The sequence below is a fragment of the Diceros bicornis genome, chromosome 39 (assembly GCF_020826845.1).
Source record: "Diceros bicornis minor isolate mBicDic1 chromosome 39, mDicBic1.mat.cur, whole genome shotgun sequence".
Lineage (NCBI taxonomy): Eukaryota > Metazoa > Chordata > Mammalia > Perissodactyla > Rhinocerotidae > Diceros > Diceros bicornis.
In genome coordinates, this window is record NC_080778.1 from 26,156,499 (window position 1) to 26,181,526 (window position 25,028).

General features: G+C 35.6%; 1 protein-coding gene across 5 annotated transcripts in view; it reads left to right on the top strand.

Annotated features, from left to right (window-relative positions):
• The window catches only part of STXBP5 (syntaxin binding protein 5), a 168,538-nt gene that overhangs the window by 103,560 nt on the left and 39,950 nt on the right, over nucleotides 1-25,028 (top strand). For 3 of the 5 annotated variants that reach the window (XM_058534243.1, XM_058534244.1, XM_058534239.1), the window contains exons 15-21: nucleotides 161-381; nucleotides 874-1,052; nucleotides 4,854-4,979; nucleotides 6,808-6,959; nucleotides 15,213-15,278; nucleotides 20,173-20,232; nucleotides 20,335-20,382. In XM_058534243.1, coding sequence (XP_058390226.1) covers nucleotides 161-381; nucleotides 874-1,052; nucleotides 4,854-4,979; nucleotides 6,808-6,959; nucleotides 15,213-15,278; nucleotides 20,173-20,232; nucleotides 20,335-20,382 — 852 coding nt within the window. The remainder of the gene's footprint in view (nucleotides 1-160; nucleotides 382-873; nucleotides 1,053-4,853; nucleotides 4,980-6,807; nucleotides 6,960-15,212; nucleotides 15,279-20,172; nucleotides 20,233-20,334; nucleotides 20,383-25,028) is intronic. The other 2 variants (XM_058534240.1, XM_058534241.1) reach the window with 2 other exon arrangements.

Genomic DNA, 25,028 nt, shown 5'->3' on the forward strand with positions numbered 1-25,028 from the left:
GCATTATCTAAAAGTATAATAGAGAAATGTGGACCTAAGAATAAAAATATGGTTCAAATAAATATAGGCTGTTTTCCTTACATAATATGACTGAGTAAATATTACCTTATATTTGTTCTTTTTGTATTTGGATATCTAACATGTATTATCTTCTTTCTAGTAACTCTACAAGTATTATATAAATTAAAGACATCTAAAGTCTTTGAAAAGTCAAGAAATAAAGATGACAGGCCAAACACAGACATTGTAGATGAGGATCCGTATGCCATTCAGATCATCTCCTGGTGTCCAGAAAGTCGAATGCTGTGCATAGCTGGAGTTTCAGCTCATGTCATTATCTATAGATTCAGCAAACAGGAAGTGATTACAGAAGTCATTCCGGTAATAGGCTCTTAATTATTTTCAATGTCAGATGTCTGGCATTTTAAAATTTTTGAATTATTTAGGGGACTATTTGCAGTCGGCTTTGTCTAGGATTTTTTAAGACACTTAAGTATTTACATTGCCATCTATCTTTTGTGAAAAATGCCTATTTTTACGCATATCTTCTTACTGAATATTTAAATCCTTAAATACATTGTATGTCTCTTTTGGGGAAAGTTAATATGAGTATGAGCATACTGTAATTTGGGATTCACAGCAGTGTCATAAATTCTAAAATCATAATGCTTGTGTGTGTACTCACACGCAATCATTTTTAAAAAGCTGAGTCAGAAACAACATTTTTTCTTTGCTAAATCCTTTAGAAATCTTGCTAAATTTTTACCTTTAATAATGTTCTCTCCACTGAAGTGTACCTGTCTGTGTATATAAACTGTAATAAAATGAACAGTAATTATTAGGAGTAGGTAAACTGTCTCACTTTTATGACAGATGCTTGAAGTTCGACTGTTATATGAGATAAACGATGTGGAATCCCCAGAGGGAGACCAGGCGCCCCCTTTGCCAACACCAGTGGGGGGTGCCAATCCCCAGCCCATTCCTCCTCAGTCTCATCCTTCCACGAGTAGCAGTTCATCTGATGGGCTTCGTGATAATGTCCCTTGTTTAAAGTAAGTTATAAAAAATACAGATATTTTGAAAATAACCTTTTAATTTAGATGAATTGTAAGCATTAGTAAAGCCACAGTAACGTTTTCCTGCGATAGAGTGAAATGGCATGAGACCATCTCGCTTGGTTTCACTGTTGTTAACCCAACTCGTTTTTCTGTGGCATCAAGCGAAATATGATTGCGTTCTATGATTTTCTCTGTAAAGTACTAAGATTTGATCTCTAAACATACTGGTAGGGATCTTTCCTCTCTATATACCTCAGTCATCTAAACCCATCGATGTTTTTCAGTCTGGATTTATATGTGGATCAAATGTATGTTTATACTATTTTCTACTACTCTCAAAATTCTGTTTTTTCAGTCTTTAAAGATTCAGTCGTTTTGTAATCACTTTCTTACCTTTTGCTGAATCTTCTCTAGCACCGCAGTATCGTTATTTAAATGCCTTTATTGTAGCATTCCAGATTTGAATAAATTTTGCTTTTATATGGTAATAAATTTAATCAAGTTTTCTTTTCCTTTTTCCTGTCCAATTTATATTACTGAGTGGTTAAATTTTTTAAAAGATCTGAGCCTTAAATATGGCAGAGAAATAAAACAACGAGGAAAGAGTTAAAATCATTGCAGAATTTCATGAAGACTGTGATTAAAAGTGTATTACATTTACAGAGAAGCCAGTTAGGATGATGACTGCAAAGTGATTGTGGAAGATGGCAAAGAGTTGCGGGGCAAAAAGCCAGACTGTAGTATATTCAAGGGAGGGAGGGTGGTAAGAGAGACGATTGGCATTTGTTAAAAGAACCAGGCTTTGTAGTGTTTTGCTTTTATTGGTGAATAGTTCAACAATTGCTCTGAAGAATGTGTAATCAAAAATGCATTCACCCCAAACATAAGGCAGATTCTTTATATTACAGTCATTTAAAAAGTATAGTTTTTTTAAGTATTCTTTATATAATGTTTACATAAATTTGAGATTGTGTGTTCTGTGCCATTGGTTCTCAAAAGGGGATGATTCTGCTTCTTAGGATGCATTTGGCAGTGGCTGGAGACATTATGAGTTGTCACAACAGGGAGAATGAGAACAGATAACCGTTTTGACACTGCAAAGCCTCCAAACATTATTTTGACATTTAAAATACATTTGTACAGTTTATGGAGTTTTTTGTAAAGATTCAACCCCTTAACTTTAAAAAGTAAACAAATTAATTTACGTATATTAAAAACGTTAAAATGATAACCATTGTAGGCACAAAACATAACATCCACCACCCCCATTTTGTATTTTTAGAATCTGACGTATTCTGTCATTTCTTGATCTGGTTTCTAACTTTTTACTAATTGGGGATTTGCAGCAGACTTGGCTGGCTTATTTTTGCTTAAGAACTTTCTAAGCCAAATAAGAATTCCGTGAGTTCTGTGTGTCTTCATCACTTAAGTCTTCAACGTGTCCATATATGCACTTCTAAAATTATCCCTGAATGCCTGTTCTTGGTCTTGAGAATCTAATCTGATGTGCACATGAACCATGCCAGAGGAAGGCGGACACTAGCTTGAACCTCACCTAATTCATACAGCGAGAAGATAGCACACTCAGACCTTCGGCCCATGCTTATGTCAACAGAGGCTGTCTCTGGTGGAGGTGAAATGCTACTCAGTCTCTATTTCTATCTCTTGAGATGGACAGCTGCAGCTGACTAGGGGATATTTCCCTGAGAAAAATCAGAACTTCTGCCTCAACCAGTGTACGGTTCTGAGTATATTGCCGTGCAGACTCTGTGCAGGCAGAAGTGACTGTAACTCAGTTTGTATTAGGGGTACCCTCATAGAGTCACGTTTACCCTGAAATTTGGGCGACATACTGACCCTTTTCTTGCTTAGAGTGAGTCTAGCAAATATGGCAGCAGAAGGTCAGGTGTCATGGTCTTATTCACTGGGAGTACCAGCTAAATGATTCAGAAGGGTTCTTACCTCTGAGTTTGGTGTCAGGAGACTCAACATTGAGTAGTCTTCCTCATGTCCTTCCATCCCCTGTCACGCCAAGGCAGGAGTCTCAAGAATTCTTGAGGTAACTAGGCTTTTCATATATTTTACAAGAGCAGTAATTGGAGAAAGAGTCTGTGAAATCAAAAATGTTCTCATGTTAAAGTCAAAGCAGATTTTTTTTATACTAAAAGTAGTCACACTCAAAAGTAAATTGCTCACATTTTAAAAAAAATTTTATCTTCCAAATCCATTTGAAGTTTACTGATACAAGTATTACAAGTGTTGTATCTAAGTAGCTTTACTCCTTAGAAAGTCTTACACTCTTCTAAACCCCTCCCACACTCCTCCTAACGTGCTTGTCACAAGTTTAACCAATGTAAGTTTTGTATGAACTTACTCAGTGTAAGTGAGGTTTGGGAACACGTTTGACTATTTGCCAAGTAGTTCACTTGAAGATCCCACCATCACCTCAGACTTAGCACATATTCCTCTAAAACTAGCTTTTCATCCTGACAGCTTTTTGGGGGGGGTCGGGGGGCGGATGGGGACAAAAGAATCCCTCTGTCTTCTTTTTCTCCCCTCCTCTACCTCTAATCCGCCTCCAACTCGTTCATTCAGTCAGTAGATTCTGAGTACCTCTTCTGTGCTCAAGTGTTAAAAGTAACTGCAGGGTTCTGCCTTCGTGAAGGTTATGAGCCTCTTTGGTTCTTACTTCACAATGTGTTTGAGATCTACCTTGTTCTTATTGTGTCACATCAGGAGAATCATAGGAGCTTCCTATCTGGTCTCCCTATTCCACTTCATCTTGCAAACCTCCACCCAATTAATCTTCCCAAAATATTTCTTATGAACTTTCATTGGCTTTTACTTCTTTAATAATGAAAATATATTCCTTTGGTGTAATTTGGCCATTGACAGAGCTCTTTCATAGGCTCTGACAATGTCCTCATAGTATGATTAGGAAGTAATATTCCCACTTTTTAGACAAGAAGACAGCTGGTAAGTGGGAGAGCCAGGATTCACACTCCAGCTTTTCGAAAGCCCAGAGTTCTTTCTACCAGCATCAGGTCTTTGCAGCCCAGCCTTAAAGACCCTCCAGAGTCTGGCCCTCACCTGTCTTGCTATACTGATTACTACACACACCTCCACTGTGACCAGACTTACTTATTAATCTTTGACTGTGAGTTTCCTTCTTTACCTTGTTTGCATATGTTTTGTAAAAGCAGTACTTTTTTGAGCACTATTCAGCAGTTACTGGGGAAAGAGTCTGTGCGTTCACAAATACTACCAACTCAAAGTCAAAGTAGATTTTTTTTATAGTAAAAGTGGTCACACACATGAAAATGAATTGCTCACATTTTTTTTTACGTGTTCTTTAACTCGTTATGTTTTTAGCCAGTTTTCGTTTAGTTAAACCATATTTTTAAGTTCTAAGTCTACTTTTCTAACTTGCATTTTGCCTGTGACTTTTTTTTTCTCCTCTGAATTCCTGGGCCCCTGCCTCTCCTCATTCTTCTCCCCACCCATCCCTCCGTCCCCTCCTACCCACTTCTCCCTCTCTCCTTGCTATCCCCCACTTAATGTGTGGAACTTACATATGATTTCTTATGTTTGTTGTTTATGTACATGTTTCGTCTCCAACTAGGTTAAATGCTTCTAGAGGACAGGATTCCAATTTTTACATTTTTTTTTATATCTAGTATAATTTTCTATATAAAGTTATTTTTGTGTAGTGATTTATGCATGACTTTCTAATTACATGGGCTAATAAGATAATTGAAGATGGATTAAAAGGTAATATGTTTTCCTCTATTACAGAGTTAAAAGTTCACCACTGAAACAATCTCCAGGCTATCAGACAGAACTAGTTATTCAGTTGGTCTGGGTGGGTGGAGAACCACCGCAACAAATAACCAGCCTGGCAATCAATTCTTCCTACGGATTGTAAGTGTAATTTATATGTTCCTCAGACTCTTCATAGTATTCTTTTATTTTTAAAAATAGAAAGGATGATCTTTACTATAGCATCGCTTAAAAAGTTGTTGTATAACTTTAATTTTAGACCAAATTCATGGTTTATTTGGAACATAATTCTGTTCTGAATAATTTACTCTCGGTGTGCTTATACCGCTTCCTAACATAAGGTTAAATATCTCATGGACCAATGAATTGTTTGAGATAAAGATTTAAAGTCAATATATCCTCTCCTGGGTATACTCTCAGAAATAATTCTCATATTAATACTGAGTATAACGGAACTCTAACAAAGTTAATTTGAATAAATTGTAAAGACGTAGTAATAGTTTAGTAAAGTATTCATGTGTACGGTAAGTACATTTATTTATCAATTCATGCCTTCAAGCATATAGTGTTAATTGTACCTACTTTTTATTATATGACAGACGTACAAAGTATTTATTTTCGTTTTAAAAATCAACATTGTGGTATAAGAGAAACCACATGCGAGCTGTTCAGTCCCAGCTCTCCTTATCCTGTGTGGGTCGCTGTCTCCTTCCTGATGCCAGCCCGAGGGACTCGCTCATCTGTCTTCTTCCTCCCTGTAGCCACTACCACCAGCTCTGTCTCTTGCAGTTGTGCCCCCAGCCAAGACTGGCTGTGGTCTGAGATAGTCTTCTCTCGTGTCTTTTATTTGCTGCCCCAAGGTGTAAGGACACAAACTTTCTTTTTAATATTTTACTGCCCACAACCATAAAGGAAACAAACAGGGAATAAGAAAAAGAACCAATAGGAAGTTTCAAGGGAAGTTGCAAATCAGTTGATCACAGGCCTTGTTGGGGTCACAGTTGTATTCCATTTCACCCTTTTTGTGTATTTTTAAGATTTGAACTAGTTGCCAAGATTATTTAATGTGAAATCCACATTTAGAGCTTCAACTGAGAAGGTGATCTGAACTGTGTCTCCATTCCTCCTGGCAGTAGTCAGTGGGAACTGAGCTAAGCTTCTCCTCTTTCGATGGTTCGTACCCTCCCCAGCTCACCACAGTCCTTATCTGGCCTGTTTTCCTTACTTACCTAGCCCCTCTGTACGTTTCAGTTTTCAACTCCTGGCTTAAGAGATCTAAAAAGAATAAAATTCCTTTATTCATAGTTGCTTGGTTTGTAGTTCCTGATTCCTAATTGAGAAGGTATTTGGAATACTCCAAAGGGAGGCCTCCAAGATTTAGGCCTTCTACTGTTTATTCTTTTTTTTTTCAGGTTTACATAGGAATTTAGTTAATGTTTTTGTCCAAATAAGGTCATAGGCTTTAGAACTTCATTTTGTAGAGAGAAGTGCTATTTATTCCATCTAAGAGAGTTCGTCCCTGTGTGTTCAGCCTCGGTGAGGGTGTCACATTCTCCTTGTTATTCTTGACTGTAGGGATTACCCAAACTTTCCCAAAGATAGAATCCTCTGTTTCCCTGGTGGAAGGGAATGACTTGCCCTGAGGAGCTCAAAATGCCCCTAAGTCAGAAAAATAGTTGTCACGTTGCCTAGCATGGGGATTTATGTCTCTGATCGTTTCAACTCCTGTGCCAAATATTTTATGATGATATTGATTTGTAATCTTTAATATCTGCACAAGATCTACAGAGTTCCATGAGAAGGCGTGTGTAACCTGTATTTCCATGTCTGTGAACGTCTGTGATCATCTTTTGTTTCAGAGGAATTTTCTGAAAGACCATCATGCTTCTTTTTCAGTCTTAGAGAGTACAATACATTTTCTTGTAGTTCTTTATTTATGATAAAATGTTTGCTGTTTTCCTATTTCTAGGGTAGTTTTTGGCAATTGTAACGGCATTGCGATGGTTGACTACCTCCAGAAAGCAGTCCTCCTCAACCTGGGCACTATTGAATTATATGGCTCCAGTGATCCCTATCGGAGGGAACCTCGGTCTCCTCGTAAATCTCGGCAACCTTCAGGAGGTAAAAAGGAAAAAATCCCGAGTTTTAGGATTTTTGTAAATGCTGAGGTTACTTCTGTGAATGTAAGTACTTCAGTTAGGTAAATAGCTTGTCTGTATAAACTGTCAAAAACTAGTAAAAGGTTTGAGGCTTCTTTTTTGTCTTGTATTGTGATTAGATTTTTGCTTTTGTTTTTAACTTGTTAGGATTATTTAACATTGGGAAAGAACTGTAGTGTCAGACTTCTTGAGCTAAATTATAATGACAGGAAAATTCTTTCTCATTATTACAGAACAAAAGTTAGTTTCAAAGTTTTGCCCTTTTTAGTGTTTGGTATCGTGAGACCAACAATTCATTGTTTCAACTATTTAATTCAAAGGAATCATTTCCCATGTGAAAAAAAAAAGTAGATTCAAAAGTGAATTTGAATTCTGTAAAAATATAGTGTTCTCAGCTAGCCTTGATTCAGTGCGAACCCGGATCCATTAAGAATTCTCTCTCTAGCATTCTTTTGTGTTGGCTAGGTAATTAGTCTTAATTTTAAATGTTTTAATACTGATGCCTCGTGGAACCCATGTATAGTTAGCCGCCTATACCAGTACTCCTCACCTTTTTTTGTTAACCTGATGGCATTGGGTCTCTGGCACACAGGGGTGTGTTAATGCAGCAGTAGCTGGCCTGCAGGCTCCAGTGTCCCCAAGACCTGCCCAGCTAGACCAAGGGTTGAGGGGAACCCTGTGGGCAGACTCAGTCCGTTTGCAGAACGTCAGTGTGCAGTGGGACACTGGGGCGCTCCAGTCTGTAGCTGCTAACTCAGTCCCCTTGAATTAAAATTCTCTGAGATTCATTTCTCCATTGCTCTCAGGACAGTACCTGCTCATGCGACCTGTATCACAATTCAGGGGAGAAGGAAAAAGAGGGGACGGGAGGTAGCCCTTACTGTCACTTTGGCTAGAGAGTTGAATTTTTTATTTTCCATTTTTGTTTGTGTGTGTGACCATTTTGTCCTCTGTTATCTTCAGCAGAAATTCTTGTCCCAACCATACCATTCTAGTATCTTTGTCTCCTTTTTTCCTGCCCCTTTTCGTTGCTGCGCTGAGGCATGCTGATTGTAACTTCTTGCATGTGTGGCCTCTCTAGCTTGTATTCTGAATCTGTGAAGCATCTCCGTTCTTCTTTTCTAAGTAAGTTCCATGTCAGTAAAGTCATGCCATGTTTGTTTTTTGTCTGTAAAATCATTGTTTTTTTTCCTCCTTTATTTTTAAAAGAGCTTATTAAAACATTCTATATCTAAAATAATGTACTCATTACTTAAATTCATTTCATAGTATATGAAAACAGCTGTTGAAATATTTGTAGTCCAATCCAATTTCTTTATAAAGCAGAGAAACTAAATATTGACTGTAAGAAAGTTAGAGCCTTGTCATGATAGAGAAGAAGTTTTTGGGGGGAAAGAAGTACTTTTAACAATTTTACAACTAACCTGTGGTAAATTTTATTACTCCTAAAATTAACTTCTTTTCTCCTTGATATCTCATCATAGTTTACATAAAATTGCTAGAAATTAAATAGCTAAATTTATCCAGGGATAGAGATCAATTTTACCATATGATTTTAAAAATATCTTTTTCTTAAATTTCACTGCTTCTTACTTTATTCTAGTAGTAAACCCATAATATTATTCATATTATTATTTACTTCATTTGTGTTGAGTTAGATGTTTAGGCACAGGGGGACTATTTGAGTTTTTCTTTATCAATTTAAGGTATTTACTTATGGATGTTATGCTCACTTTAACAATATTTAGAATCATGTTTTAAATAAAAATTAAAAGAAAATTATTTTAAAATATGCTTTAACATCTTAAGAATATTTATGCCTTAATTATAAAATATAATTGTTTATATTTCAAATGAAATTAAATATGGGATAATTGGTACTAAAATTCTTTAACTGCATTGAGATAAAAAATTATATTCTTGGGGCTGGCCCCGTGGTGTAGTGGTTGAGTTCAGCACGTTCCACTTTGGCAGCCCAGGTTTGCGAATTTGGATCCTGGACACAGACCTACACCACTTGTCAGCCACACTGCGGCGGTAACCCACATATAAAGTAGAGGAAGATTGGCACAGATGTTAGCTCAGGGCTAATCTTCCTCAGCAAAAAAAATAATAATAATTGTATTCTTGGCAAAGTGTATATTTTATAATATGTTCTTGAAGTGTAGACAAAATGCCATCAAATTGTTCTTCTATCTTTTTTAATAGATCAGTTTTAATGGAGAAATTTTTTTTGCTACAAATAGATACTAATCTATTTTCATAAAGAATAAGATGTCACTCATGAAATTATTTTATAAGGTAAAACATTACTTTTTAAGTTTAAAAGTTTTATAGCTGTGGGGCCGGCCTGGTAGTGCAAGCGGTTGGGTGCGCGCGCTCCACTGCGGGGGCCCCAGGGTTCGCTGGCTCGGATCCCGGGTGCACACCGACGCACTGCTTTGGCAAGCCATGCTGTGGCGGCGTCCCATATAAAGTGGAGGAAGATGGGCACAGATGTTAGCCCAGGGCCAGTCTTCCTCAGCAAAAAAAAGAGGAGGATTGGCGGATGTTAGCACAGGGCTGATCTCCTCACAAAAAAAAAAAAAAGTTTTATAGCTGTATACAATTGAACTATTGAGACTATGTACAGTGTTGTTGTAATAAAAATTAGGAAACTGTCAGGGAAATAAGTAGTGATGAAGTATTTCAACTACCTAGGTATTTGCTAAAAGTCTTAATTCTACTAAAAGTGAAACGTGTTAATATGTCTTGTTTTGCTGGCCACTTTTTCACTCAGTGAAGGACACAAAAGGGAAATTTCTATTCTGAGTATAATTCTAAATCCCAAATAAGATCTAATGAGTGATGTGAAAGTGGTGGATACGTGAGGAAAAGTGCTTGCTTAGTCTTGGAAGTTGATAATTTTGAGAAGGACATTAGAGGTGTAAAGTTGTACCTAGACTTTAAGAAACACATTTTCAAAAGTTAAGGAGAGAAGGCTCTAAAAATGAAGTTTTTGATTATATAGTTGCAATTACTTTCAAGTCTTCAATATGCTCAATAAGATAGAAAAGAGAAATAGCTATGGAGCCCAGGAGTGCTAGTTGAAATGTCTGTGTGTGTGTGTGTGTGTGTGTGTGTGTGAGAGAGAGAAAGATTATTATAAGAAACAAAAGATACTATATAAGAAATAAGGGATACAATCAAGGATGGATAAAAATGTTGCATAGATCAGTAAGTACTATGTTGAATTAAGGCTGATTTCTAAAAAATGAGAAATACGGCAAAATGTTGGGTTACAATGAAAATATAGTTAAGGAGGGATTAGCACCCCACTTGAGGGATGATTTGAAATGATAGTTGAAACACAGAATGTCGAACTAAATAGCTTTGTTTCTCAGCTCTCCATTAAGAAGAATGATTTTTCTCTCTAGAAAGTATGAAAAGTAATAAAGAGAAATTAAAGTCTAAGCTACGTTATGTAAATAAGGCAGACCACGCAATAATAAAAAGATTTCAAGAGAATTTCTAAATGGTACCCCCAGTTGATGAAGGTCAAATATTTTACAAATCAGTAAATTTGATGTAAAATCAGTCAAAATTCTAGGATGATTTGCTAAGTAGCTGATGCCTTGTGTGCGTATTGAAAATAGAGATATCAGTAGAAGTCAGCAGGAGTTCACTAAAAGTAAGTCGTGCCAAAGTCAATGTTACCTTTTAACCTGGTAACTACATTGATGGCTCATGGCAGCCTGTTGACATAATGTTTCCTGAAGTTAATCAGGTATTTGGTAAAGAATGCTTTGATACTTTTGTAAACCAGACAGGAGGAAGTGACTTAAATACCTAGTTCAGTTGAACGATTGCAAGGTTGATTAAACCAGCAGTCAGCAAACCCTGTCTGCGGGGCCACATCTGGCCCACTGCCTGTTTTTGCAAATAGGGATTTATGAGCACAGCGCCACGCTTATTTGCTTAGCTGTTATCTATGGCTGCTTTTGTGCTGCAACATTAGAGCTGAGCAGTTGTGACATTGGCTCCAAAAACCAGTCTGGACCTTCACAGAGAACGTTTGCCAACTCCTGGATTAAACCGTGGTACCTAGTGGGGCAGTTTGTGGCCTGATAGTAACTGTGATGTAGTGTACGTTACTGGATGTATTGTGTTGAATAACATGATTATGTTTTGCTGAACATTTTAAGTAGCAAATTAAGCTTCCTGTGTAGACATTTGAAAGAGAAGGTGTGCTTCCTGTCTTTATTTAAAGGGTAACTACTACTTTTGATGGCACAGACCCATAAGGATAGTTGTAGGTAGAAATCGTCTACTTAAACCTAGGAAATGAAGTTTATCAGCGGTAAATGTTAAGTCCTGTGTTTAGGTTATAAAGATTGATTATATACACACAGAACAGAAAACTGGCTCAAGACTAGTTCACGTGAACATACTTGGGGGTTTTGTTGTTAGTTTAGGCTGATCTGAATTAAATCTGAGCCTTCCTTTTATGTGTGTGATATTAAAGAAGATACTCCTGAGGCTCAGAGTCCTCATCTCTAAAGGGGGGGTGAGTATCCCTCATAAAGTTAGTGTGATCATTAAGTGAGATGGCAGCAGATGTCATGCACCTCATCTTGTGGGTGGAACGTCCTTGGCACTCAGCGGTTCTTCTGTTACTAGAGACCACACTTAATGTGTGCCAGTAATGTGACATACCTGCTGAAGATACTGATGTGAGAAGTATAGAAGACTTTAAATTGCCCATTTATGTTATATTTCCTCCTCATTTTGAAAGCAGCTCATAGAGAAAACAAATTTTGACCCAAATGTGCACAACAGCTTTCTACCAGTAAAATCTCTCTGACGATGACAATAAGTTGACTGTCTCTAGAAGTAATGAGGTATTTGTCACTGAATAAGATACCTAAAACACTCAGTGCTTCAGTTTCTTCTTTCATAAAATGAGGATAGCGCTGTCTACCTCCCTAGCTGCGGTGAGGGTTAAATGAGTCAATTACTTAGAACAGATCCGGCATGTAATGAGCACTTCATAAATGTTGGGTATTACCAGCCAGCTAATTGGATGGGCAAGCCTAGATAACTGTATTGCTGGGATGTTTGTTGAAGGGAATCGGGCAGTAACAGAGAAGATAGACTACATGCCATGAAATTCTTTCATGTGTATCCATTCAGTTATTCCACACAGACTGAGCACCCGCCTTGTGCTGTGCACTGTTATGGGTAATAAAACAGGCAAAAAAATCTCTGTCCTCGTGGAGCTCACATTCTACTGGAAAAGACAGATACTTAAAAAGATAAGTAATACATAGTGAGTTGCATAATAGTGCTAAAGGGAAAAATAATTAAACAAGGGGGAATTTGAAATATCAGTGACAGGGTGTTGAATTTTAAAAAGAGTATCCAGGTGGCTTTTGAGTAAAGATTTAAGGGAAGCGAGAGAGGTGTTATCCACGAGGATGCCTGTGAAGAGAACATTTCAGACAGAGGGCAGCAAGCAGAGTGGCTCTGAAGCAGTGTGCTTGGTGAGTCCAAGATACGGTGAGGAGCACGTGTGGCTGGATAGACAGAGGGAGGGAGGTGGGGAAGTAAGAGAGGTGCAAGAGAGGAAATAAAGTTGGAGAGGTAAGGGGATGTACCACAGTCCTCTGGTCTACACCACAGTCACCTGGTCTACACCACAGTCACCTGGTCTGCACCACAGTCTGTACTGGAGGATCATGTCCATCAGCCAGTCATGGAGAGTCGGACTTGGGCTTTCACCCAGAGTCAGATGGAAGGCCGTGAAGCGGTTTATAGCTCATTCAGTAATTTAATATCTAAATTAAACCATCTCTATCACATTTTTCGATTTAGCTTCCTAAATGTTTCCTCCTAGACCATTTTAAGAATGGAAATTATATCACATAGTACGTTCCTATAGTGTTTAGTAGCAGTTCACAAAATACCAAAGGCTTAAAATTTCAAAGTCGGTTATTTTTATTCAGTACTTGGCTCATTGTAATACTGGAATATATTATCACTACTATTTAGTTTTTATTGAGGTGTAATTGATTTTTAACATTATATTAGTTTCAGTGTGCAGTATTATGATTCGATATTTGTATACATTGCAAAACGATCACCACAGTAAGTCTAGTTAACATCCATCTCACCTAGATACAAGAAATTTTCTTTTCTTGTGATGAGAACTTTTAAGATCCACTCTCGGGCTGGCCCTGTGGCTTAGTGGTTAAGTGTGTGCGCTCCGCTACTGGCGGCCGGGGTTCAGATCCCAGGTGCGCACCGACGCACCGCTTGTCCGGCCATGCTGAGGCCGCGTCCCATATACAGCAACTAGAAGGATGTGCAGCTATGACATACAACTATCTACTGAGGCTTTGGGGGGGAAAAAAAGAAGGAGGATTGGCAATAGACGTTAGCTCAGAGCCGGTCTTCCTCAGCAAAAAGAGGAGGATTAGCATGGATGTTAGCTCAGGGCTGATCTTCCTCACAAATAAATAAATAAATAAATAAAACTGTTAAAAAAAAAAAGATGCACTCTCTTAGCAACTTTCGAATATGCAATACAGTATTAACTATAGTCAGCATGCTGTATATTACATCCCCAGAACTTATTTATTTTATAACTGGAAGTTTATACCTTTTAACCACCTTCACCCATTTCTCTCACCTCTGGCAACCACCATCTGTTCTCTGTATCTATGAGCTTGAGTTTTGTGGGGTTTTTCTTTTTTTTTTGCTTTTTGGTTTTAGAGTTCACAAAAGTGAGATCATATAGTATTTGTCTTTCTCTGACTTATTTCATTTAGCATAATCCCATTGAGGTCCATCCTTGTTGTTGCAAATAGCAAAATTTCATTCTTTTTAATGGTTGAATAATCTTCCATTTTATGTATATACTGCATTTTCTTTGTCTATGCATCCATCGATGGACACTTAGGTTGTTTTCATATATCACTACTATTTAAGAACCTGCTGTCTTAGTGTCCTATCAAGAAAAAGTTCATTTATATAAATACGTAAATTTTGTCGAAGATCAAATGCATACCTATAATTACATCTATCATCTTAGAACTATAAAAACTAGTTTTTTTTTTCCTAGAACCATTAGTTTGATGCAAGTTAAAAAGAAAAAAAAAAAAACTACTTATTCAAAAACTTCCTACCCAATGAAGACAAATAATTTATAGTTCAAAATAGAAAACACTTCTTATAAACCAATTCGGTACTCAGTGTTCTCTGAAAATGTTACTGTGAAAGCTTTCTTAGTGAGTGTAGAGATTGTGACATCATGTCTTTGAGCAAAAATGTGGAGAAGCAGATACTGGTCGTATGTGCACATATATTGATATGGTACTTAACTTCTTCTGAAGCCTAGACACACAGCCCCTGTCTGTTGCCCAGCTATCCCAAACTCTTGATGTGTGTTTATTTGTAATTTTTAAAGAATTTGCAGGGATTCTTTTCATTTCAATCAAGCAAATTAATATCCATCTTAGTTGTTTACTTTACGTTTTGCCATGTCTTTTAGTTCTTGTCTAGAGCATAAGACCTTGCTATGGTTTCTCCTGAGAATTTAGACCATCTTTTAAGATAGATTAGTTTTATATATTTCATATGTATCTGTGAAAAGAAAGTATTTCTTGAGCGCTCTTTAAAAGATGTAAAGGTAATAGTTTTTAAGAGGTATAGCCCTACAAGGTAAGTAATGTACAATATTTAAAATATTCCAAACTTGGAGGTATAAAATATTTACTTAATTATTATTCAAGAATATTTAAGAAAGGTGTTTGCGACATACTTAGGGGAAACCACTTTGAGGTTTGACTTGAGGGTCCCTATGATGTAAAAATCACCAAATTTATTACCAGGTATTTATTCTCCCTCAAGAAAAATCCAATAAGAAGTATGTCTTACGCCTTCAAATTACTGATTTTAAACAAAGTCCTGCATTATGTTTAATGTCCTTGAAGAATAGCAAAGTATCTCTTTTGGAAATTCTGTTTCTTATTTAACTGATGACTGCTGGATTGTTGGCGGTATTTTACTATTGCAGTGCTCCCATGTTCCTGTCTCAGAACTGAGGAGCACAGTACCGCTGCCAGCACAGCCTGTCAATCTGCTCGGTCTTTTTAAATGGACAGGCGTAGGTAGGAGGTAAAACTGCACATAAATAAACTCGTGACCTGACTTGGTTTTTGGTTTTGTTTTTCAGCGGGACTGTGCGATATTAGTGAAGGGACTGTCGTCCCAGAGGATCGCTGCAAATCGCCGACTTCTGGTAATGTGTTTTTTTATTTCATTAATAATTATAGTGCTACAAAAACCAATATAGCATATCAATATTCCTTTTTATAGGTGAACATTTAAAATACACCTACAAGGCACTTTTGTGTCACATATTTAGTCTTAAAATCATGACTATATTCTTTGCATTCTCATTTTAAATGAAAAGAAATCCACGGCTGTTACCTGTGGAGTCATATAACTGTTTACCTGCCTTTCTAAAGTTTACACGTTTTTGGGGAAAATATATTTCACTCCTTACCATTGGATCAAATGGTTTACTTATCTGCCGTAGGCGTGCCTGGCATCATCTGGTGGAACAGTGCTCTCATCCTTGTGTACTGTCCATGTAAATGTTATGAACGATTTTTAACACAGCCTAATAGTGACTGTAGACAATTGGCATAATTGTAGACTAGTTACATGTGTTTTTGAGCAAAGTAATATCTGTTGTCATTTTATAGCTATATTAAAGCAGTTGCCTTTTTGGTCCATGTATAAGTCCTTATGTGACCTATGTATATACATTAATATTTCAGAGGAATATTACTTTTATATCTTTTGAGCCCCGTTAAAATTAAGAGGATCCTGAGTTTATCATATTTTTTTTTTTTGGTGGATTGAAATTTTGCTCATCTTTTAATAAAATGTTGACTTTATAATTTTAAATGCCATATTTATTAAATCATTCTTGCTGGGAATTTTCATCAGCTTTCTACTGGAAAGACTGATCTGAGCATAAAGGAACACTATTGTTAGACAGACTTTGATCCTTCCGTAGCTGGATCTACTACATCAGAAATAATTTTAAGAATGGGAAATATTGAGAAGCGCATTTTACTTTACTCCCTCATATTTCAGTTTAGCATTTTGTTAGATCTAGGACTGTAAAGGCTTTTGTGATTTTTTTTTTTTTTTAATTGCGTTTTCCTGATATTGCGCAAGGTAATCATTTCTTTCTTAAAATATATCCACCTTCTGCTTTTTTTAATCTTTAAATTTCATATTTAAATTCATTCATTAAACTAATAAAACATGGAGCCATGGGAGTCACTCACATGATCAACACCTAATATTAAGTCTGAACATTGGTAGAATAAAGTTTGAATAATAATATGGAGCAAGTAATTGTATTTCCCATCTCACAGGACTAGAGTTATTTCTGAATTTAGAATTATAATATCTTTTAATTATTGCTGTTCTTCCTCCAACTGCATACAATACTGTTCTCATCTTCTCACTTTCCTAAAGGCCCTGCGAATGCAGTTGTCAGTGTGTTAAGGCTATAAGCCAAATTGGATAATTTGGACGTGTAATATATTATCTTTTAATATATTAAATGACCATCAAAAGTGTTTTAATAAGATTCAGCCCCCAAAAATTAACACTCCTTTTTATCCTAAGCCAAACTTTCAACAGGTGTATACATCTAGCAATTTTGGAATAACCTAACAAGAGGTAATTGTAGATAAGGATATAAGTCTATATAAATCTAAGTATATAAATACAAAAAGTACATAAAGGTAAAAACCCTCCAAATTCTCTCTTTTTCAGTCCAGAGAAACTCCAACATTGTTCAGCATTTTCGAGTATATTGCGCTCTTTGGTCCATGTGAAAAGATAATATAGTTTTAATATGCAGAAATGTATATGACACTACGTATTTTATTGTGTCTTTCTCAGTCAGTTTGAAATGCAGAGTAAAAATTGTGACCTCAAAAATCACTGATAAGTCACAAAGTCTTATCTTTAGATATAAAACTCTTAGTTTTAGGTTAGTCTTTGATTGTGCTCTGAAGGCTGTAAGAATTCTCTGAAGAATTATATCCATTCTGCGTGATAAGACAAAGACTGCTTTTACAAAAAGCAAATCAAACTTTAGTAGATAGTAGTTGTGCCTGAAACATGTTTCACATGGCAGGAGATAGCTGTCCGTCATGCATAAGAACTAAGAAGTGCGATAGAAACCGGAATAAAATTCTAGAAAGCTAACTGCTTTGTGACGCTATATTTTCATGGCTTGTGCTTTTCGCTGCTTGTCCATTTTTAAGTAGTTAATAGTAATTTTTGCTACCCATCGTGGGCCAGTTGTCTTACTCTTTGCACACTTGTAACTTCTTTTCCTTCATTCTTGTTAGCATTCTAATAAGCAAATAAAGGAATAATTTATTATTATTCCTCTCACCAACACATGCAAATTCTACTAATTTAGGATGGTCAAAAAAGAAAAATGAATGGGGTGAGTTTGAGGTGAATCAGAAGAACCACAGGGGGATCATGTTATTAAAACCATGGAAAGTAGTAGTTAAATTACTCGAATACTTTCTGCAGTGTGGTGAGGAGTAAATAAATAGGTAAATGATACAATATAGATTATTAAAACCTACATAGTTAATAGAAAACAATGTTTGTATTTATAAGAGAAGAAGAAGTGTCTAAAAGTGGTTGGAAGTTCCACTGAGTTCCTCATATATACTAAGAGGAGGACCACTATTTCAGAAATGAAAAGTAGCCACATGCCCTTTATCAAAACTAATGTATTTACTCAAAGTAATACATATAGATGAAGAGAAACTTTTTTGAAAAGCTTTTAAATCCCATAATCAAGAAACACTAGCTAATCAGTATCAAAGCTCTATTCAAAAATTATCCTGAGAAAATCCAGGTAATGGATGTCATCTGCCATTTCCATTTACTTTTAAATAAACCAACAGTCTGTCTGAAATAGAAAATTACTTCTCCCATCCTGAATTAACGGAAAATTACTTCTGCCATCTCCATTTGATCTTTATTTCAAAGAACTCAGATTGCTTCACTGAACACTTTAGTAATGTTGGAATTTTCTTTTAGTACTGCATCCAAAAAAAATATTTGTGTATATGTGTATATATACGTTAAAATAAAAACATTTGTTAGTTTATTTCAAAATGAAGAAAACCCAGGGCGACACAGACCTCTTTATAAATGATGCCTTTCAGGAGTTGCCGTATACCCTAGAAAAAACAAAACGCTGTAGATATTTTCTCTGTTTATTTAGTCAAGTAATTTGGTAAATATATTCAAGTAGGATATGGTGAAAACATTTTTGGAACTTTTTCATGAACCCTCGCAGAAGTTACAACAATCGGTGGTAGGCATTTTCAGTTAGGGGAAAAATAAATCTGCTTGTTTTATTTACTTTTACAGCTTATGTTGCCTATTTTTATGTTGGAAATACTAAACAGTTTTTATAATTTTATGTTCATGTTTAGATATCTCATCTTGCTATTCCTTTAATATGAAATTTATCAAATAAAACATTAATAAATTTTTGTACATTCATGTGGCTATTTAGTATCAGAGATGACAGTGATATTTTGAAATATATATAACATCTTATAACCATTATCTCCTTTAAATGTGAGTTATATTTATATGAAAAACAAGTATACTTATTTTTATTTCTGGAAATGTTACTGATCTCAGTGTTACTTATGTGATATTTTTTGATATAGGATTTATGAGGATCTATAAATGCTATTTAGCAAAAATAACGTGGTTTTTTAAAGAGTGATTTTTTCAGACTGTTATAGAAGTGATTGGATCCTGCCAATGTTGGCAGGTTTTACTTGGTCTGATAAAGACTACAAGGATATTTTCCACCTGGCCAAAGATAAAAAGTACGATTTTGTAAGGGAAGGGGAGGTCACATTTTGACCTTATTTATTAAGGTTCACACTTTCACTGGGATAAAAAAGAAAAAAGCACAGAAAAACCTTTTTATTTACTTCCAGTTGTGTTCTAGGTCTTTGCTTCTAGCAGAAAAGCTTTGTTCATTCAGCACGTGTTTACTTAGAGATTTCTGCAGGCAGAGCACTCCACTGAGTGCAGACAGATGCAAAGATGGATCACTTGGGGCCAGCTTTTCAGAAGTTCAGTCCAGTGGGAAAGGCCAGATATGTGTAAACTAAAATATACGGAATTGAGTGAATAACATCATAAGAGAAGTGATGGATGAAGTGTTATGGGAATTCAAAGGAGGGGAATTGATTTATAGCTGGGGAGATTGTGAAAAATTTAACTGATGAGATATCATTTGCAATGTACTGTAAAGAATAGTTTGATTCTAATATAAGTTGTCAACTAGAATACTACTTAGGATTGCATTTATAGTACAAGTTTTATGTCAGGAATTAAAAGACATACTGTGAAAAATTAGAAACACCATTTTTAAGGAAAAAGGACAAATAAAAATCTTAATTATAAAAATATTAAACTTATTGGAAGTCACAGCCAAACTAAAATTAAATATTTCTTACCTTATTAAATTTGAGTAAATATGTATTTGAACCTATCTAAAATTGTGTAAGTATTATCTCAGTGTTTTAAAGATATCTATGGTAATAGTAGAATTTATATATGATTTTAGAAGTTTGTATCTAGAAAGCTAACTCTAAGATGAATTTTGCAAGCATAGTACTTGTACAGGATTCTTAGTTCTACTAGATAAACTTATTCAGTTAACTAATATCAGGAATTTTCACCTTTCCTTTCGGAAACAGTTAATTAACTGCTACTTATGTTTTTCTTTTATCTGTTTTCTAACGTATAATATACACCAAGATTTTGCCAAATGGTTGTAACTTATGGGAAAATTATTACCAAGTAGAGTTGATATTTATATATACTAGGGATTGGTTTACCACGAAAGATAATGCACTACTGATTGCTATTCTTACTGTCATATTATAAGAATTGTTATTAACTATATCCATGACGTTTCCTTGTGGCCAGTAATGTGGGAACTTGTTGTAGAGGTTACCAGATTATTTTGTTTGCACTTTTCCCTGTGACCACTCCGTGTTTGTGACTGACTGTGCCTGTTCCTTCCGTTGTCTTTATTTGTGTAGGTTCTTCATCACCACACAATTCAGATGATGAACAAAAAATGAATAATTTTATAGAAAAGGGTATAGTATCTTTATTTTAAAGTATTTTCTTTTAATTATGTTTAATTAATTTAGTTTACTTTGAATAGATTTTGACATTTTATATCAAAATATTATTTTCAGTGAAGACCAAAAGCAGAAAGTTTTCCAAGATGGTAGCCAGTGATATAGGTAGGAAATAGAAATTTCTATTTTGTTTCTAATCCTTGCTATATGCAATGCTAACGCAACACCAGAAAATTATCTAATGCATTGCATTTTGTATATATTAATTTGTTATTCCTATGCTAAGCAATAATCTCTTGGGCTGTGTTTCTTCTAAACTCATTGGGGCAATAATTGTTAAAAATCAGTTAAATTGGGGTTGCAGTTCTTCCTCTGACTTACAGTGTGAATTGTTCTATTAATTTTTATTTTTGCTTTATTTTAAAATAAAGCAGGGTTCAATTTATGCTGTGAATAGTACAGTTTTATACTCCTAAGTTTTGAAATATTTCTTTTCCTTTATAGTTTTATTTGTATTTTTTTCTACCCTTATTCCATTTTCTTCACATTTTCAAGACCCCAAATTTCAAGGTAATGGTTATCTAAAAGAATGACTCTTTTAGTCTGTAATCTGCATTACCCCGGGTTAAATGAGAATTTTCTATGACCTCCCTCTACCTTAGTAAAAATGAGTGGTGAAGAGTATTTTATGTTAATCCTTTTGATTGTTTTTATAAATATACTTTGAAATGAATTACTCAGTCCAAGGTTTTCAAAGTTTAAAATTGGGGAACAAAATATATAATAAAACTTTGGGAACATAATCAAACGAGGGTTTTTTGGTCATAAAAATCTGAATATTCTCTAAAGGCTTGAGAAACACTGTTTCGCAAAAAGAGAATAAATTTAATCTTTGATTTTAATCCAAAATTTTTATTATACAGTCACAATATTACTTATTCACCCCAAAACTCCCACCACGTTTTCCTTGAATTGTATTAAATTAGGTTAATTTCTAAGCAGCTGGAATAGATTTACTTTTTTCTCAACTGATGAAGCTTAATATATAGTAAAATTAAATTTCAAAAACTTTTAGAAGTAGCATCCATATTGTCTGTATATTGTAAATTGAACCCTGTTTAGTCATTTTAACGCTGGCTGACTGTTGGCACCTCTGGTCATTTTTTAAATAAGGTGGTTTGTTCTTGGGCAAAGGGCTCTTCATTTGTAGAAAATTGATTATTTACCTCTTTATATTTGTGGTTTTTTAGTGAATCAGTTGGTAATAATTAAATCATTTTAATTATGTAATGGCACTAGAGCATAATATTTTTTCAACTAATTTCCTTTGTAGTATATTCTATCTTAATAGTACTTTAGAAGTTCTTTTACCATCATATAATGTAAAAAGTTAGAAGGGACTTTCCTATGTATAGTTTACCAAAGAACTTCTAAAATTTAATTACCTGGGAATTTTACCTTGCATGAAAGAGACTTTGTACATAATTAAATTTTTTTGAATAATTTCTCTGTTTGATTTTTGATCCTGAGATTATGTTTGCTTTTTTAAATGTACTGACTAGCTTTCTTTTTTTGTTTTCTGTGTTTTTAATAGAATATGTAATATGGAATGTCTGACCTTGAATATTTGAAAGACTTCAATTAATAAATTTCTTAGGACTGAGAACATTATTGGAAGGATAGTTCTTTGATAATGTTCTTGCATTCTTTTTATGTTATTGGCAAGTTTTTCTTCTGTCATGCCAGTTTCTGTAGTTATGTTTTTGGGAAACATGTTAACTTGATTCAACTATTCAAACTTATGTTAGTTACACAGTTATGTATAATTATTTTTTGTCTTCAGAAACCACTATTATATCCCTTTTATGTAATTTTGTTTGTTTTTGGTTGGAATTTTTCAGTGTGTTTTTAATCCCAAGATGTATCCCAAAGTATATAGAAGGAAAGCCTACTTCTCAATTTTTTCTTCATTCGAGTGGAGACTGCCCCATTTTAGACTGTCAAGGTTTTTGCAGTTTAAAAAAATGACAGTTTATCTCCCTGCATTAGTGTCTAGTTGTGTAATAAGACTGAGCATAAAATATGTTATTGAAAAACACATAAAATGTCAATGGAACATCGGAAAAAAATTTATCGCATCTCCTGAAGACCTCTCTGTCAAGATGTGTTTTCCGTGTGAAGCTCGTGGTGTTAGATGTGCTAGGGCTCCTTGACCATTCTGACCTGACTGTGTTCCCTGTCATCCAGTCCCGTACTTACTCTGACGTACCCGGAACCTTAGAAGATTGTCACCTCCCTCCTCCTCAATCTACAAATGTTTATAGCTTCATCTTTAGGCAGTTGTGCTGTGACCTAATACGGGAAGGCATAAGAATGAAGCCCGGAACCTCCAAGGTTTGCACGGGAAGAACTGCCTTGTGTGGAGGGCTGGCTGGATGTCTTGGCTCTGAAACTTTGTCTCTTAAGTTTCGTCTGTTCTTTAAAAGTAACTCCTGCTGGTGTCATATTGGAGAGGTGGGTTGGGGGTGCTGCAGGATGCCATTTTCACTTTACAATCTAACCCAAGTGGAAAATGAACCCCCCTACCTTTTTCTTTACTGCCCAACAGGATGGCTGAGATGATAACAATCATTTTTTTTAAATAGTATGCTTAACAGGGGCCGGCCCAGTGGCTTAGTGGTTAAGTTCGCATGCTCAGCTTTGTGGTCCCAGGGTTCGCAGGTTCGGATCCCGGGCGTGGACCTACGCACCACTAATCAAGCCACGCTGTGGCGGCGTCCCACACACAAAATAGAGGAAGATGAACATGGATGTTAGCTCAGGGCCCATCTTCCTCATCAAAAAAAATAAAAATCAAAAAGTATACTTAACAGTTACAATTTTCTTGGCACTGTGCCAGCCCTTTATAGATAATTTTTCGTATATAATCCACTCAATAATGCCAAAGAGCTACTGACTTTTATTTCCCTGTTTTACAAATGAGGAAACTGAGAGAGAGAGTGTAAGTAATGTATCTGTTGGTGACACAGCCAGCGAATGACAGCGCCAGGATTTGCACCCAGGGAGTGCGACCCCACCGTTTGTCCTCTTCGACCCTGTGCTATATTACCTCTGAAGACAATTTACTGCCGGCTGTAAGGATGCAGAAACAAATCCATTGTGTGATCTGTAACTAGGTAATCTGATTATGGCCCTGTTCTGTCTACATGGTAACCTGACAAAGGAGATGGATTATATGAAGTTCTGTCCTAGCACCAGATCGTGGATGTTATCTTGGTACCCATCACCCAAGCATAGTATACAGTGCCCCAAGTCCACCTTCCTCAGAGACCAGACTCAAGGGAAAGTAACCAGAGCAAACAGACAAGTCCTCTGCCCATCTACCAGTGCCTCGCTGTTTGCTGACTGACGGCCAGTGCAAGTGGATGATACTGACAGTGACTTCTTTCCTCCTGCATAAGAACAGCAGCCTAAAAAGACATAACTTCAGTCTCATGAGTCTAGCAGCAAAAATACAGAACAATATAATGCACTTGCAATATCCCTAAAGGATACGTGCATGTGATACACAGAAAGTGATTTGCTTTACCTGTTCATGATTAATTTTTATGAGTAAAATCTTAGTGACCAGCATTTCCCAAATCAGTAACTTTCCTGTAGTATTAGCAATTTCCATAAATCATGTAGAAAATAAGATTGGTTATCAATTTTTTATTTGCTCATTATTTATATTTTGTAAAACTCTGGAAGTGTAAAATTCTGTAAAGCTTTTTGTTATTTTAAGTTTGTATAAAAATAGTCCTAAAATATATATTTTTGTTAAGGATATCATGAAAAATTTGATTAATACCTCATTAGTAGAATAGAGTCCAGATGCTAACGTTGTTTGGTAGATTTTGAAACCACAGATTAACCTTTTCTTTTTTTTTTTTTTTTTTTTATTTTGGTACACTAAGATTTTAATATTCAAAATTATACTGCTGGTGAATTAAGAAATTAAACAGATGGTCAAGAAGTACTATATACTTAGAAATTTGTTTTTCAGGTACTAGGACTACCCAAGCAAATAAAATTTCCAGTGATATTTATAATTTTACCTGTTCCTAATTTATTTATTTATTTATTTATTTTTTGTCTTTCACAAAGGCTTTATTTATTTATTTTTTATTGGTTTATAACATTGTAAAAATTTCAGGTGTACATCATTGTACTTCTATTTCTGCATAGATTACATCATGTTCACCACCAAAATACTAATTACAACCCATCACCACACACATGTACCGAATTATCCCTTCCACCCTCCTCCCTCCCCCCTTCCCCTCTGGTAACCACCAATCCAATCTCTGTGCCTATGTGTTTGTTTATTGTTGTTATTATCTACTACTTAATGAAGGAAATCATACGGTATTTGACCTTCTCCCTCTGACTTATTTCACTTTGCATTATACCCTCAATGTCCATCCATGTTGTCACAAATGCCTGGATTTCATCGTTTCTTATGGCTGAGTAGTATTCCATTGTGTATATATACCACAGCTTCTTTATCCATTCGTCCCTTGATGGGCACTTAGGTTGCTTCCAAGTCTTGGCTGTTGTGAATAACGCTGCAATGAACACAGGGGTGCATGTACCTTTGCAAATTGGTGTTTTCAAGTTCTTTGGATAATTACCCAACAGTGGAATAGCTGGATCATATGGCAGTTCTATCCTTGCTTTTTTGAGGAATCTCCATACTGTTTTCCATAGTGGCTGCACCAGTTTGCACTCCCACCAGCAGTGTATGAGAGTTTCCTTCTCTCCACATCCTC